At 37.5% G+C, this 17,899-nt stretch overlaps 1 protein-coding gene across 11 annotated transcripts in view; it reads left to right on the top strand.

Annotated features, from left to right (window-relative positions):
• Positions 1-17,899, top strand: part of DOCK3 (dedicator of cytokinesis 3) — a 299,439-nt gene that overhangs the window by 236,150 nt on the left and 45,390 nt on the right. For all 11 annotated transcript variants that reach the window (XM_031470426.2, XM_031470421.2, XM_031470420.2 and 8 more), the window contains 5 exons: positions 8,567-8,661; positions 10,341-10,416; positions 10,917-11,017; positions 11,280-11,338; positions 13,448-13,596. In XM_031470426.2, coding sequence (XP_031326286.2) covers positions 8,567-8,661; positions 10,341-10,416; positions 10,917-11,017; positions 11,280-11,338; positions 13,448-13,596 — 480 coding nt within the window. The remainder of the gene's footprint in view (positions 1-8,566; positions 8,662-10,340; positions 10,417-10,916; positions 11,018-11,279; positions 11,339-13,447; positions 13,597-17,899) is intronic.

The raw sequence follows: 17,899 nt of genomic DNA, 5'->3' as shown, positions 1-17,899 counted from the left end.
CCAGAAGCTAAAAGCCAGCAATATTCCCATACAGCCAGACCCAAGTTACTCTGGCAAGTTTTCCCTGAATGATAGCAGCCCTGTGACAGTGTGCCTCTATGAGAGGCTACTTTGGGCCACGCTGATTGTCAGCAAACCAGGACTTTTCCCTTTCTTATGAACTCAACAGTCAATTTGTAGATTGCCCCTGAAACAAGTATCACTGTTTAGTAACTATAGTAATAATAGTGATGATAACTTTTCTTCAGTAAAATGTGTATCTGGAAGTTACCTGTAGAGAGCAAAAATGAGCACTTTCCATTGGCTGCCAGACTGGATCCAGAAAACTGAGGAACAGATAGTGCAGAAAAATGGACCCATGATCGGATGACAGGAGAGTATTCCCAAGTTTTGAATAGTATCAGCTGCTGACAGACTCCTAGGGCTTTGCATTAGCACATGCTACTCAGTTCATCCCTGGATAAAGGAACTGTTACAAACTTTAAGGTCTATACTCTGCCTCCATCCAGAGTCAGGTCTCTTGCATTTCATAGTAATACATTACACTGTTTTTCTTTTGTGATCCTTACTAATCATATTGTATCAGTTAATAAGTATCACTTGTAACTTTCCAATATCTGATCCTGCCTGCCTTTTCACAGACATGGGTCTCTGCACATTGTTTTCATTAACTCATTGCAGTGAGGCCAGCCTGTCTTCTGGGAGGGATGACCCTGACAGCCCTCGAAGCAAGCCAAAAGTTAGCTAGAGCCAGGAGCTCACATCCAGGTCAAGCAGTTCTTGAGCTGAGTTGTGGAGCCTAGTTCTGGCTGTTCTAGATAATTTTCTCTCTCTCTCTCTGTGTGGCTAATTGATTCTCAATCAGAAGCTGAGGCTAGCATCATTCTCTTATTTTTTAATTAAGTATTTGTTTTTATCACAGCAATGTGTGTGTGTGTGTAATTTTAAAAGCCAAAAAATATTACAAAGCATATAACATAAAACTGGTTCCTTGGCTCAGCCTGACCCATGTCTAATCACTACTCCTGTAAGCAGCCACTTTGAACTCTTGCTGTTCTTCAGGCAGCTTCTACTGACATTTTAAATTTTAAATTTTAGTTACTATTTCTTTCTACCACAGAAAATGAGGCTGACTCTCCTGAATCATTCCTCTCTCTTTCACACATGTCCTTCCTTTCATTCTTCCAATATAGTTTGCATACGTCTTTGTTTAAATTGGTCAACACTTCTTTATAACAGCTAAGTAAGTACTATGGTGAGCCAAGATTGTATTATTACACTTCTTTTCTTGTAAAAATTTTTGTTTTTCCTGGAATTAATTGCCTCTTTTGTTATTTTTTTATTTATTTTTTGTTTTCTTTTAGTTTTCAAATCTGGCTAGGATCTCTTTCTCCCTCTATCAGTTCTGTAATATCTACCTCTTCTTCCAGCTTTCCTCGTGGTCAAATCTGTCAGTTGCTGTCAGATCACTTTTTTCCCCTTGAGACTTGCCCTGTTTTTATTTGTTTAGTCTCTTTCATGTCAGAGACTTTCCTCCTATATGTGTAGACTCCTGGATGTCAGACTGTGTCTGTAAGTGAGGTTCTTTGGTGCTAATTAGAAACTGTGTGTGCAGGGCTTGTCTCCAGCAGACTTTCCTGTAGATGACTAAAGAGGGTCTGACTGTTTGGTCAGAGCATCCTCTAATTCCTCTATGTGTTGGCCTGTTCTCTTGGACTTGTCTGTTTCCTCAGTGGAAACTGCTCCTATTGATGGAGTAGCCTGTCAGTATTTGGGGAACCAGATAGCAAAAAGAGAGTTCAGGAGTCTTCCAGTACAGCAGGTAAACTTTCTGTCAGTGCCTATCTCATTTTGGCACTTCAGTACTCAACTGTTGCTGTATTCTTGAGGACAGATCCTCAGTGAGCAATACTCCAGAGGGCAGCTGTCAGCCTTCTGACAGGGTGAAGAAAGGCTGGTCACCTAGTGGCATGAGATGGCAGAAGAGATCTTAGGAAGACAATAAGCCAGCCTTCCTGTTTTTAGCCCTCATACCCAAGTCCCACAGAGATGCCTGGTGATGCCTACAGTTTCTGAGATTCTTGCTTCCTGTTGCTGTCACCTCCAAAGGCCCTTGGCTGTAGGCTTTCTCAAATAAACTACATCAGTTACCATGAGAGCTTTCAAAATTTATTGACCTCTTTTGATTACTGTGTTCTGCTCCCTTCTCTTCTTTGTCTCTGAGGGGGTGTGTATTTCTGTTGCTTGACTGTCATTTTAGGGAATTTGAGGAGAAACAGAAATGAGGGAACATGTTCAGTCCACTGCACTGAATATAGAATTCTGTGCATGTGTTCTTTTTTGTGACAGCCTTATTGAGATATAATTTGCATATTATAAAATTCACACTTTTAAATTATACAATTCAGTGTCTCTTTGATTATCCATCTTAAAAGACTTTCTCAAGTAGCAAGATTAAGTTAATAATTTAAAACTTCCCAAAAAGAAAAGCACAAGACAAGTTGGCTTAATTGGTGAATTCTACCAAATTTTTAAAAAAGAATTAATACCAATTCTTCACAAACTCTTCCAAAAATAGAAGAGCAGCTTTCCAACTAATTTAATGATGTCAGTGTTACCCAGATACAAAAATCAAAGACATCACCAGAAAAGCAAACTACAAACCAATGTCCCTTATGAATATAAATATAAAAATCTTCAGCAAAATACTAGCAAATTGAATCCAGCAACCTACTAAAAAAAATTGCATGCCATGATCAAGTGGGATTTACCCCAGAAATGCAAGGTTGACTTAACATATGACAATCAATTAGTGTGATACACCATTAAATAGAACAAAGGACAAAAAAAAATGATCATCATTATGGATATAGAGAAAGTATTTTTTAAATCCACTAAGCTTTCATGATAAAATCATACAACAAACTAGAAATAGAAGGGAACTTCTTTAAACTGATAAAAGCATCTTTGAAAAACCCACAGCTAACATCATACTTAATAAAAAGACTGAATGCTTTCCTCTTAAGATCAGGAACAAGAGAAAAATGTCTACTCTAGCCAATTATATTCATTATATTGAAGGATCTAGCTAGGGCAATTAGACACAAAAAGGAAATAAAAGGCATCCAGATTGGAAAGGAAGAAGTAAAACTATCTCTATCTTCAAATGACATGATTTTGTACACAGAAAATTCTAAGGCATCCACAGAAAACACTATCAGAATTAAGAAACAAGTTTGGCAAGGTTGCAGGATGCATAGTCAATATACAAAAAACAATTATGTTTCTTTACACTAGCAGTAAACAATCCAAAAATGAATTTAAGAAACCAGTTCCACTTACAGTATCATGAAATGGATAAAATAATTAGAGAAAGATATAAAGAAGACCTAAATTAAAGGAAAGACATCCATGTGCATGAATTAGAATACTTAATATCATTAGGATCACAATACTTACTGAAGTGATCTACAGGTTTGATACAAGACCTATCAAAGTTTCAGCTGCCTTTATGCAGAGAGTGATAATCTGATCCATAATTCATATGGAAATTTAAAGGACTCAGAATAGCCAAATAGTCTTAAAAACAGATAACAAAATTGGAGGATTCATACTTCCCAGTTTCAAAACTTACAACAAAATAACAGTAATCAAGATTGGTACTGGCATAAATATAGATATGTAAATCAGTGAAATAGGATTGAGAGTCCAGAAATAAACCTTTATATTTATAGTCAGTTGATATTCAGTAATGGTGCCAAGACAATACAATTAGGAAAGAAGAGTCTTTTCAACAGACTGTGGTGGAACAATTTGATACCTACATTCAAAAGAATGAAATTGTACCCCTACCTCACACCACATTAAAAATTAACTAGAAGAGGATCATAGACCTAAATGTAAGAGCTAAACTATAAAACTCTTAGAAAGAAACGTAGGAGTATATCTTTATGTCCTTTGGTTTAGCAGTAGTTTCTGAGATATGACACCAGAAAAACAAACAACAAAAGAAAAAATAGATAAGTTAGACTTTGTCAAAATTAGAAGCTCTTGTATTTCAAAGGACACCATCAAGAAAGTGAAAGACAACCCACAGAATGGAAGACAATATTGGCAAATCATATGTCTAATAAAGGACTTTTACCTAAACTATGTAAAGAATTCTTACAACTCAACAATAGAAAGACAAATAACCCAGTTTAATAATAGGCAAAGGCTTTTAATAGACATTTCCCCAAATAAGACATATAAATAGTCAATATACACATGAACAGATGTTCAACATCATTAGTCATAAGGGAAATGCAGATCAAAACCACTGCTACTTTACTTTGAAAATGGGTATAATCAAAAAAACAAGTATTGATATTAATTCTAACTTAAACATTTGGTAGAATTCACCAGTGAAGCCATCTGGTCCTGCGCTTTTCTTTGTGTGAAGCTTCTTAATTTTTAATTTGATCTCTTCACTTATGATAGGTATATCCACATTTTCTGTGTCTTCTTAAATGAATTTTGGTAGTTTGTATCTTTCTAAGAATTTGTCCATTTCATCTAGGTTATACAATTTGTTGGCATGCATTTATTCTTAGTAATCCCTTATAATCCTTTCTAGTTCTGTAACATTGGTAATAATATCCCTTCTTCCATCCCTAATTTTAATAATTTGAGTCTTTTTTCTTAGGCTAGCTAAGGATTTGTCAATTTTGTTGATCTTTTTAAAGAACCAACTTTTGGTTTCTTTTTTCCTCTATTTTCCTCTTCTCTGTTTCATTTATTTCTGCTCTTTTATTATTCCCTTCCTTGGGCTTGCTTTAGTTTGCTCTTCTTTTTCTAGTTTCCTAAGGTGTAAGATAGGTTATTGATTTCAGATCTTGCTTCTCTTTATTATAGGCACCTAAGCTTTAGCTTCATTTGTTAAGTTTTGATTTGATATGATTTCTCTTTTATTCATCTCAGAGTATTCCTAAGTTCCCTTGTGGTTTCTTCTCTGATGTGTTGGTTATTTGGAAAGGTACTGTTTAATTTCACATTTTTAAGGTTTCCCAGATTTCCTTCTGTTATTAATTTCTAACTCTCTTTCATAGTGGTTGGAGAACATGCTATATTTGATTTCAGTTCTTTTAAATTCATTGAGGTTTTGTCTGTGGCCTAACATGATCTACCCTAGAGAAGAGAATGCACATATCCTTCTATGTGCATTTGAGAAGAATGTGTATATTCTGCTGTTGTTGGATAAGTGTTCTATAGATGTCAGTTAGGTCTAGTTAGTCTGTAATATTGTTTAAAATTTCTTTCTTCTGCTGATCTTCCATTTAGTTTTTCTGTAGATTATTGAAAGTGGTACACTCCACTTAGTCTCCAAATATCATTGTTGAACTGTCTGTTTTTCCTTTAAGTTTTGTCAGGTTTTGTTTCATTCTAAGACTCTGTTTTAAGTGCATATGTTTATAATTCTGTCTTCCAGATCTATTGACCCCTTTATCATTATAACATGTTTTTTTTTTTGTTAAGGTCTCTTGTTTGATGTTAACATAGCCATACCAGTTCTCTTTTGGGTACTGTTTTCATTGTACATTATTTATTTTTTTTACATTACATTTGTGTCTTTGCATCTAAAGTATTTTTGTATCTTGTAGACAGCATATAACTGGATTTTGTTTTATTTTTTATCCATTCTTTCTACCTCTGCCTTTTGATTGAAGTTTACATTTACTGTAATTACAGATAAGTTGGGATTTACACCTGCCATTTTGCTATTTGTTTTATATCAGCCTTATGTCTTTTTTGTTCCTTTATTCCTCCATTTCTGCCTTCTTTTATGTTAAAAAAAATACTTTTATTTAGCATGCTATTTTAATTCCCTTATTGTCTCCTTTAGTATATTTTTAACGTTATATTCTTAGTAGTTGCCGTAAGAATGACAATTAACAATTTAAAACAATCTAATTTGGATTAATACCAATTTAGTTTAATAGTATACAAAAAATTTACTCCAGTACAGGTTCAATCCTTCCCCTTCCTTTGAGCTATCATTGTCATGTAAATTATATCTTATACATTGTAATCTCATCAACACAGTTTTATAATTATTGCTTTATGCAGTTGTCTTGTAAGTTAAATAGAAGAGTTACAAACAAATGTACATATATACTGTCTTTTATATTTATCTATATAGTCGTCTTTCGTAGTGCACTTTATTTTTTCATGTAGATTCAAGTTACTGTCTAGTGTCCTTTTGTTTAAGTCTGAGAGACTCCCTTTAGTATTTCTTGTAGGGCAGGTCTACTGCTAACATTCTCTGGTTTTTGTGTTTTTTTTTTAATCTGAGAATGTCTTAATTTCTTCTTCATTTTTGAATGATAGTTCTCCTAGGTTTAGGATTCTTGGTTAACATTCTTTCAGTACTTTGATATGTCATCCCACTGCCTTCTGGCCTCTATCATTTCTACTGACAAGTTGCCTGTTAATCTTACTTAGAATCATTTGTACATCATGAGTTGTTTTTCTCTTGTTTTTAAGATTCTCTCTTGTTTGGGCATCTGTCAGTTTAACTATGATGTGTCTATATGTAGGTCTCTTTGATTTTATCCTATTTGGAATTTACTGAGCTGCTTGGATGTATAGATTAAAGGGTTTTTTTTTTTTAATCAAATTTGGGGATTTTTTTGGCCAGTATCTCCTCTCTTTCTGATATTTTTAGTATTTGTATATTTGAACACTGGATGATGTCTGATGCTCTGTTCATTTTCCTTCATTTTTTCCCCTTTTTGTTCCTTGATATAATCTCAGTTGCCCTATGTTTAAATTCACTAATTCTTCTGCCAGTTCAAATCTGCTTTCAGCCCCTCTGGTGAAATTTTCATTTCAGTTATGGTGCTTTTCAATCCCAGAATTTCTGTTCAATGCTTTATAATAATACCTATTTTATTGATGTTCTCTATTTGGTAATATATTATTTGTATACTTCTATTTAATTCTCTAGGCATGATTTCCTTTAGTTCTTTGAACATATTATAATAGCCCATTTAAAGTCTTTTCCTAGTAAGTCCAACATTTAAGCTATCTCAGGAAAAGTTTCTCTTGACTTCATTCTTGTGTATGGGCCCTACTTTCCTATTTCATTTCACGTCTTACAATTTCTTTGTTGAAAACTGGACAACTTAAATAATGTAGCAGTTCTGGAAATCAGATTCCCTTTCCCCTGCCCACATCCCTAGGGTTTATTGTTCTTTTGTTTTTGTTGATGTTTGTTTGCTTGTTTAGTGACTTTCCTGGACTAATTCTTTAATGTCTATATTTTTTATTGTGTGCAGCCACTGAAGTCTTCAGTTAGCTTAATGTTCAGCTAATAACTGGACAGAAATGCCTTTAAATGCCTTAAATCAATGTCTTCCACACTTTCTAGATGTCTGTGTGTGAGGCTTGGAGCTTGCCTTCATGGTTCAGCAGTTTACCTCACTGCCTTAGACTTCACTTGCTTGCATAGAGCCTCAAAGTCAGCCAGAGGTGAAAGATTAGACTTCTTAGATCTTTTCTGGGAATGTGTATAGCCCTGCACACGTATGTGGTCTTCTAGGTTCTTAGGAATATGTCAGGGCTTTTCAAAACCCCATGTGATTGTCTCATTCCCCAGATTCTTCTTTTAAGTGTTTTTACCATTCTCTTGTTTGCTTCAACTGATATAATTGCTTCATACATCTGGGATGTTAAATCTTTATGGCTGATTTTTTTCAACAAATGACCTTGGGATAAGGCTTTTCTCACTTAGTGAGCTCTGAGTCTGGTCAAATAAGACCTCTGAATGGGGCTTTCTCAGGTTGCTGCCAAACAGATCAAACAGTAACAGTTCTTTTAGGATGGTGCTTTTTTGGGAGCTCCAAAACCAGTTTGTCCCGTCTAGTGACTGCTAGGCTACTGGTTTTCACTACTACCATGGTTCTACAGCTGCTTGTTTTCAAGGATACCTTGAAGGTAGGGAGAGAGAGAAGATGGGAATGGGAAAATTTAGAATACAATAAGGCTCACTATTCCTACTGAGGTTCAGTCATTTTTCTTGAATAATACTCCTTGGATTGTTGCAAACCTTTGATTAACCAGTCTTGGCCACTGTTCTTATTGTTTTCATGGAGAAGCACATTTTTGGAGGTATTTATTCTGCCATTCCTAATGTGCTTCTCCTGTCATTGTGTTCTTAACATCCAGGAGAGCAAGTTCTTATGGTCAAGTGCTCAGGGGCCATGCCCCAAAGATTGAAACTTATGAACTTAGGTGGATACCATTTCTGCTGAACTCCCTGTGCTTTGGTCTTTAGGTGTGGGCTGAGCAGCTGTAGAGTTGCCTCTGTTCTGCCCAGTTTGGGTCTGCTCCCATCTGGCCTGTGAGAGTGCCTTGAACTCACTCTCATGCAGCACTCTAGGAGAAAAGCAACTCACAAAGGGAACCAGAGTCTTACCCACTGGTCCCACCCATTCTTATGGTCTAGAGGTCAGGAGAGCCCTGTTGAGGAAATGTATGCTGCAGTGGTAGTGATGGTGTCTTACATGAGATTTTCCTCTCTGATCAGGAATTCCTGCTGAAGATTTTCTGTGTGTTCCGGAACCTAATGAAGATGAGTGTCTTTCCGCGGGACTGGATGGTGATGAGACTTCTCACAAGCAAGTGAGTGTGGAAGGGCCCTACACCAGCATCCACAGAACTGTTCTCAGACTAAGGAGAGTGTGTGTATGTGTGGGAAAGAAAGCAAAACAGAAATCAAGGTCAAGGCCATGGGAACAGAGAGGAGAGGGTAAATGTGAAAATGTTTGTAGGCACAATCAGCATGACTTGGCCATTTACCATAAGTTCAAGGAGAAGAAAGAGTCAATGATAGTTCAAAAATGCATTTTTAAGTGCCTGACAGATGATGTCATGGTAAGGATAGACAAGGAAATATAATACCCAAAGAAGGATTCCTCCCTGAGGAATTTCTGTTCATTTGGCCTCTGTTGCTCTGTAGTTTCAGGCAGTATCCCAAGCCCTCTTGATTTGATTTATATTGTCTACCAGACACTGCTTACCTCCCACAGATTGTGCTAATTACCTACCAGAGACCTGGCTGTGAGGCTCTGACCCCTTCTGCCTCTGGCCATAGAATTCATTCTAAGGCTGACTGCAAATTTTCTGCCCCATTCATATTTCTATCCTGCGCTTCTAACTGGCAAGCCAGACAAGTATTGCAGATGGTAAGGTACTGGCTCATCCAGTCTCCCTCCACTCAGGAGAAAACCACTCTCTAGCTTACTGCCTCCTCCCACTGATCTGCATTCTATGTTGGCATTATGCAGAATGTAGTGAAATTATTTATATTATACATATATTAGCAACGTATTAGCATGGTTTTTCTCCTTTGTACCTTTTATAGTGCTCTTTCTTTTCTTTTTTCAAAACTGCAAACATTGTATACACAACAGAAGAATGATTATAAAAAGAGTTGCACAGATACTTCCTCAAATAGTGGATTTTCCATTTAACTCCCTCTTGTTTCTATCTCTTAGCTCTCTACTGAGAGTTCTTCAGGCTCCCCAGACCATTCTGCAGGAGCAGCCTCTTCTTTCAAGGCTTTTACCTTTCAAATTTGTTACCCACTCTGCTGATGAACTAGTCTCTCTAATGCACTATTTGCCTTGCCCCTCTTCTGCACCAAAGCTTAGGTAGTTATTGTTAGTTGTAAGCTCCTTTTCCAGGCATCCAAAGCCCTCTGTAATCAAACCCTTACCTACCTGTCCTACTTCTCTTCCCCCTCCCTCAACCTATGCCCTCGTTTCCAGCAAGTCAGCCTCCCACTACCCACTATATGTGCCTGGGCTAAAATTGAGAATGATATTCTAGACCAAAGGCTGAAATCAAATGACTTATAGATGAAAATAATAATATATGACAAAAGTAGGGGTTTAATAACTATAAACTCCTATTAACAAGGGAAATAATAAGATTATACTGTAAGTCCTTTGGTGATCATAATATATGTTCATTATTCAGTCTTTGATCTGGAAGAAACCTTGAAGAACCGTCAAGCCCACTCCCCTCCTTTTATAGTCAGGGAATCAGGGGCCCAGAGAGAAGTAGTAGCAAGGCTAGGTAACAGCAGAGCGAGATCTAGAACCCTCTCTTGTGTTCTGTGCTGTTCTGTCAATTTTGTGGGGTTTGTGCCATCTGTCTCTTTCCTTTCTAGTCACATCTTACATGTGAGCTAGTTGTACTCCAGAAGTCTGTACACGGGCCGTAGACCATTGATGCAAAGCTAACTAATGCCATTGTTAGTCTTTTAACTCTGCCAACACCTTGTTCCCTTACTGCAGTATTATCGTCACTACTGTCCAGTACCTGTCTTCTGCGCTACACAAGAATTTCACAGAGACAGACTTCGACTTTAAGGTAGGAGCTTCTGAGATCCATCACTATCTAGGGTAATAACCAAAGGGTTACAGATAACCCTAGGGTAATAGTAAGCCAAAAGCCAAGTTCACTACTTTTGTTTTGTTTTACCTAAAACAACCATTTTCTTTTGCTCACAGTTTTGCAGGTCAGGAATTTGAGAAAGATTCAGCTAGGTGACTGCTAGGTGACTGGGGGCCTTCTTAATATGTTCATAGCTTCCAAACTTGGTAGTGATTAAAATATGACCTAGGAGTCCCCCTGTTGGAGATGTTGGGAGCCAGCCATGCATGAGGACGTTTTCTAGTCCAGAATCAACACGTTGTTTTCAGAGAAGTCAAAAAAAGGGGGGGAAAGTCCTGTTTGCAAAGATATTTTTTAAAAATCAATATCTTAACATTGTAAAATGAATTCTGTGCTACATGCATATATTTAGAATCTCTCCTTGCAAGGTTAAAGGCTTAGGCTGTCACATGTTTCCTCTCTCTCTGTCTCTCTAGGTGTGGAATTCTTATTTTAGCCTGGCAGTTCTGTTCATAAATCAGCCAAGCCTTCAGCTAGAAATCATTACTTCAGCCAAGAGGAAAAAGATTCTAGATAAGTAAGACATATGTCTCTTATTCATATCCCTACCATGTGCCCAGATGGGATTATATTTCCATGAGAGGCTCCTTCAGAAGTCCACAAGGTTCTCACCGGGGTAGCTTCCCAAGGAGCTAAATGTGAAAGTTGTTTAGAGCCAAATGACTTAGTATTTTGGGAAGCATTAGAAACAGTGCTGAAGTACTGGCCTCCTTGGGTTTGTAGCCCCATCTTCCTGAACCTTCTTCTGCTAATAGCTGATGCCTGTGTTCTATTCCCAGGTATGGGGACATGCGTGTGATGATGGCTTATGAACTGTTCAGCATGTGGCAGAACTTGGGTAGGTCTTTTCTCCATATTTTTCCCTTCCACATATTGCATAGCCAAATAAAAAGTGACAAGACTAATAACTTCCCCCAAGTTTTATGAATGTTAGCTCAAACCCAAGAGACCTTTACATATCTTTAACATAACACCTCAGATGGATGGCAGAGTGTAGCACATGTGCACAAAGCCCTTGGCAGGGAGAGTGGACTGAGAAATAAGACCCCAGTTATACATATGCACAGTCCCTTTTTTGGAGAACTAAAGTCAAAGGAGAAAAAGATGAGGACTACAGTAGTTTTTCCCAGCTTGAGAACTCATGCCTGTAAGATCCTCTGGGCTCTTCCTGCCCCAGTCCAGATGTTACAGGCCCAGAAGCATAGATCTTGGAGATACTCAGCACATGAGCAAGGGCAGCTATTCAGTTTAATTAAGATTGAAACACTTCTTGGGTCTCCGGTATTCAGGCATCCAGACCAGGTTCCTGCTGCCAATTGCATGAAGATCGCATGTAAGAAGGGAATTGCAGTCCCTAGGTCAGATTGATTTTAGTCTCCTTTCTTTTGACAGCTTCTCTTTACAGCTTCTCTGATATCCACTGCTTTGGATCTGAAATTTTTAGAGTTTTTAGTAGAATCCTTGGATCACCCTGGTGACTAGGTGGGCCATCCTTTGGTACTATAGGTTTCTTAGTGGCCTGTCAGGATGCTAGAGAAGCTGCTTTTACTCTTCCTAGTGAAGTCTGCTTTCAACTAAGCTCTGAAGTCTTAGGAATGATTGCCATAAAATCTTAAGAGTCCTCTGTTAACCATCCCAGTCACCAACACGAGAAGCAGCACGCAAGATACAAGTTATTCCTGCCAGCACCAAGGCCTTCCATCCGTAAGTGGGGATGCATGTCCCCAAATAGGCTTTCTGGGTTCAGTACTCTTACTCCCTGTATCTGGCACAGTTTGGGTATAGATTTTAACCTTGAAGTTGAAATTCTCAGGAACACAGGAGACTAACAGCTGTACCAAAGACGAAGATTAGAATATATAGAATCTGCCTCAGAGCTAACATCTGCTCCTCAGATAGCTTTCAACATGGAAAAAATCAAAAAGGTGTCAAATTTGGCTGATAAAGCCATTCCTGTCTCGTTGTTTTTGGTGGAAATGACATTTTCTGGTCCTCAAGAACTGATTTTACTTGATTGTAACAATTATTACAGAGTCCCACAGTTTGTCTCCTTGGTCTCTGAAGGACTAAAAGCAGAGCTCTGGAAGATAATTCTATTACTGTTTTGCCATTGCAAGGAAGAGAAAAGTTCTGTCCCATGGTCCTCAAAACTGGTCCTGGCTTCACATAATATGCCCCACATGGCAGTCTAGTCACAGGGAAACTCATATCACCCACTTCCCATGGAAAGGCCTCATTAGGAAAAATGAGGAATGAGCCAAGCTGATCTGAATAAATGTAGTGCTACCATCAAAAATGCAATGTGAAGACAAGAGATAGGGGTGGAGTAGGGATACACATAGAGTCTCTCAGCCAGTCTGTCAGGGTAGGACTGTGTAGGAGGCTCCTGCTAACTCAGGAGGGGCCCTCTTGGACATACTTGAGCACCTCAATGAAAGAGGTCCGTGACCTTCAGACCTCTCGTGGCTCGACCTAGGACTGAACATCCTCATCACTTAAATGCCTCTGGGCTAGAGGCAGAAACTGCAGAGATAGAGCATTGTGTTTAAGCAGAAATAGATGGATTTTCCTTGCTAAATAAATGCTATAAACAGACCATCTGAAACTGTTGCAGGGTACTCAGAAATCCTATTCAATTCAGAGTAGTGAACTCTGTTCCTTGACCTCAGAATGATCTTCAGGTAGTTTGTAGAATCTCCCAGTAAATTCTTTAGAAATACCATTTGTGCCTTTTGAACATTTGTTTTAACAAGGCTGGTCCAGTTTAGTCCATGACCTCTAAAAAGCCAAGAGAAGGGAGTATCTCAGAAAACCATAGGGGAGAACTTGCTTTGGTCTCAGATGCTTCCAGTGCAGATCAGATCATGTGCTGTGACCCCACTTGGGAAGCTTCTGTGGAAGAAGCAATGCAAGCATGAACTAATATCTGTTGGGTTTTGTTGTTCAGGTGAACATAAGATCCATTTTATTCCGGGAATGATTGGTCCTTTTCTGGGTGTGACACTGGTCCCACAGCCAGAAGTGCGGAATATCATGATTCCCATCTTTCATGACATGATGGACTGGGAGCAAAGGAAAAATGGCAACTTCAAACAGGTAAGACAACACCTGGCAGTGTTAAGGGTGCTGTCCCCTGCAGTGGACCCCTTTTGCATGGATCTAGATGTCCAGGCTATATAGTTCCATTAGGATGGGCTATGATGTGGCTATCTTGAATCTTGTTCAAGGGTTCCCTTACTTTCTGGCCAGAATTGATTTGTGGATTTTCTTCATGAAGTTAGAAGCCAGAAAAGAATCAAAGGAAAGAAATTGAACATCATGTGAAAGGAACTTTCTGATCAAGTAGAGAATGGCTGAGACTAACCTCCCAGCTTCATTCAGGAGAAGGCTGGGAGTGTGTTGTCTTTCCTCCCCGGAAAATCCCCAAGGTATATGGTCCAGGTATTGGTAGGGCTAGAGCCCAGACCAGATGACTTCTTGTAACCTAGAATTTCATAGGCTCCTACAGAGAAGGGTGGGTCCATGAGGTGTAAGCCCTCAGCTTCTGATAAAGTGGCTTCAGGCTGTCCCTCTGTGCAATTCTTCTGCCACCCCTAAGGTAGAGGAGGTAGCCCCTGCCCTTTTATCTATAGCTCCAGGGACTAGGCCTAGAACCAATAGAGGTCAGTGGTAGAAAAGCCAATTTTAGCTAATAAAAGAAATAGCTTGCTAGCAACAAGAACTATCCACTGTAAGCTGGGAGTTCCTCTTTGCTGGTGGTTCTCAAAGAGAAGCTCCCAGGAGACCTCTAGGGGAGATTTCTATATTGGCTTGGGGATTGTACCAGTTCCTGACTAAGCTCACTCTCAGCCCTGTGATTCTGGGATGAACCAGTGATCTCAGAGTGAGTGACTTTAACAGTGAGGAGCAGACCAGGCAAACAGTAATTTTTAAATTATTTATTTATTTTTAACTATTTTAAAATTTAGATTAAAATTCACTCTTTGTGATTTACAGTTCTATAAATTTTGGCAAATACATAAAGTTATGTCACCACTACCACCATGAAGATTTTTTAAATTCCTTAGTTTCTGTTCTGTGGAAAGTGTAAAGTATTCCAACCAAGGGTTTTAATGTAGATTTTTTTTTTTTGCACCTATGCTGTTGATTGCTAAATGTGATAGTCTCATCATGATGCTGAATACATGTGTCTTTTTTTTTTAAGGTTTTTTAAATTCCTAAAAATCACATCTTGCTCCTCTTTTGTGGTCAGACCCTTCCCCTACCTTTAACCTATGACAGCCATTGATCTCCATCTCTATAGGTGTGCCTTTTCCAGAATGCCATGTGAATGGAATCATGTAGACTGTAGTCTTTTGAGACTGGCTACTTTCACTTCACATAATGCCTTTGAGAGATTCATCTGTGTTGTTAATGCTGTTGCTGAGTAGTATTCCATTACAGTTTATTCATTCACCATTTGAAAGACATTTGGGTTATTTACACTTTTTGGTGATTATGAATCACCAAAAATTTCTTTACAAGTTTTTGGATGACTATAAACTTTCATTTTAGGTAAATACCTAAGAATGGGGTTGTTGGTTATTATGGTAAATGTATAGTTAACTTTATAAGAAGCTATCAAACTGTTTTCCAAAATGACTATAACATTTTGAAATCCCAGCAGCAGATTTTGAAAATTCCAGTTGATCTATATACTCATCAGCATTTGATATTATCTGTTTATTTTAGCCGTTCTAATAGGTGTACAGATGTTCATCATTTTGGTTTTAATTTCTGTTTCCCTAATGACTGATGATGATAAACATCTTTTAATGTGCTTATTTACCACCTTTATATCTTCTTTGGTGAAATTATTTATTCAGAATTTGTATTCATTCTTAACTAGACTGTTTCCTTATTGTTGAGTTTTTAGGGATCTTTATATGTTCTGGATGTAAGTTCTTTGTTGAATATATGATTTACCAATATTTTCTCCCAGTCTTTAGCTTGTCTTTTCACTTATTAACCAGCATCTTTCATAGAACAAAAGCTTTTAATTTTTATGCAGTCTAATTGATCATTGTTTTTCCTGTATGGGTCTTGCTTTTAGGGGCATACCTGAGAACTCTTTGCCTAATTCAGGACCATAAAATTTTTTTCTCCTATGTTTCTTCTAGAAGTTTTATAATTTTACATTTAGATCCGTGATCTATTTTTTGAGATAATGTTTGTATAAAGTGTGAAGTATAGCTCAGGCCTTTTTTTTCCTTTTTGCATATGGATATTCAACACCTTTTGTTGAAAAGATTATTCTTTGTCAAAAATCAATTGACCATATACATGTGGTTCTCTTTCTGGACTCACCTGTCTTTTCTTTGATCTGTATGTCTAATCTTTCACCCATACCACATAGTCTTGATTATAGTAGCTTTATAGTTAGTCTTAAAATTAGGTGGTGTGAATTCTCCAATTTTGTTCTTTTTTTTTTTTTTAATATTGTATTAGCTATTCCAGTTTGTTTTCTTATAAACCTCAGAATCACCATTTCAGTATCTACAAAAATTCCATCTTGGATTTTTATTGGGACTGTATTATAATCTATAGATCAAATTGGGAAGAATTTATATCTTAATAGTACTTAATAAATACTTCTAGTCCATGAAGACAGTATTTCTCTCTATTTAGGTGTTCTTTGATTTCTTTCATTAGTGTTTTGTAGTTTCAGTACACAGATCTTGCACATGTTGTTAGATTTATATGTAACTATTTCCTGGTTTTGGTGCTATTATAAACTATTCTGACTTAAAATTTTTAATTTCCAGTTGTTTGTTGCTAGTATATAGAAATATAGTTGTTTTGTACAGTAACATTGTATCTTGCAATGTTAAATTCACTTAATAGATCTGGAAGCTTTTTTGGAGACTCTTTGTGATTTTATATTTAGATAATCCTGTCACCTGCAAAAAGTCATGATTTTATTTCTTTCTTTCTAATCTGTTAGCCTCATTTCTTTTTATTGACTCGTTTCACTGGCTAGGACCTCTTGTCTAATGTTAAAGAAGAGTGATGAGAATGGACATCCTTGCCTTGTTCTTAGTCTTAGGGGAAAGCATTCAGTGTTTCACTGAAGTATAATGCTAGCTCTAGGTGTTTCATAGATGCTCTTTATAATGGGTAAATAGTATTTAAGATAAGAATCCATTTTTGGAATGTGCAGCTCTAATGCCTTCAGAACTTCAGGAAATAACAACTTCAAACAGAAAGAAATTGTCGCTTTTGTATGTTGGTTCAATGTGTACCTCCTAATTGTGTAAAATGCACAACTGCCTGATGAAGGAACCCAGTTACCAAGAAGCAGATGACACTGCAGAACTGCACCGTAGGTCATCAGAGTCCACCAAAAGAAGATCCGGGCTGCACTGCACCACCACTAACACTGAAAACGGAAGGTTAGCTTTGTGGAAGCCTAAGTTGGAGCTCATTTGTTTCGCATTTCAGGACTCAGTTGATGAGCTGTGTTCTTTCCCCCAATAAGACTGTCATGAATAATTAATATCTAACAAGCCATACAAATCTTATTGTCCTTGATTTAAAAAATCTTGCTCTAGATTCCCTTTGATATTACATATTTTTAAAGAATGGTCTATTCTTCCCCACATTTCCACTTCCCACCCTCCTGTCAATTCAGTCTAATATATATTGTGCACCCACTTTTGTAGAAACTGCTGTCTCACATAACCTTCTAATCACCAAAATCCAGTGACTTTTTGGTCTCGGTTCTAGTTAGGCTTTCCACAGCTTTGGCTCTGTTTACTACTCCTGTACTTCTTACCACCTACTAAAACGATTTCTTCTAATTATAAAAATAATACTTATTTAATGTAGAAAAATTAAAACTGCAAATAAGCTATAATGAAGAAAATTAACTCATAATCATACTACTATTAGTAACTCAAGGGGGAGAGGGACCAAGTATGTCTTTTTTTAGACTGTATTTCCCAATACATAGAGATTTTAAAGTTAAAAAGTGAGATCATTGTGTACATTGGTTTTTAATCTCCTTTTTTTAGTAACACCTTGTCAGCACTATCTCTTCATGTCAGTTAATGCTCCCCTGCACTACACTGTCAGTTTAGAGGCTACATGGTCTCCCATTGCATGGCTTGGACCACAGTGTAGTTTGTCATTCCAAATTTTTACCATTAATATTGAGAAAAACATGCCCATTTCTAATTATTTTCTTAAGTGAATCTTTCACCTGTAATTGCTGGATCAAAGAGCAAAACCATTTACGTTTGTACAATACTGTTTCTTCAGACAACCACTGTTCTCTGTAGACTGCTCAGACCCCAGGCCACCTTTTCTTTGTGTGCCCCATCCAAGCATTGCACATTTTGAGCCGGGTAGGCCATTGTCC

Source organism: Camelus dromedarius, chromosome 17, assembly GCF_036321535.1.
Source record: "Camelus dromedarius isolate mCamDro1 chromosome 17, mCamDro1.pat, whole genome shotgun sequence".
NCBI classification, from domain to species: Eukaryota; Metazoa; Chordata; class Mammalia; order Artiodactyla; family Camelidae; genus Camelus; species Camelus dromedarius.
This window is presented reverse-complemented; position numbering and strand designations above follow the sequence as displayed.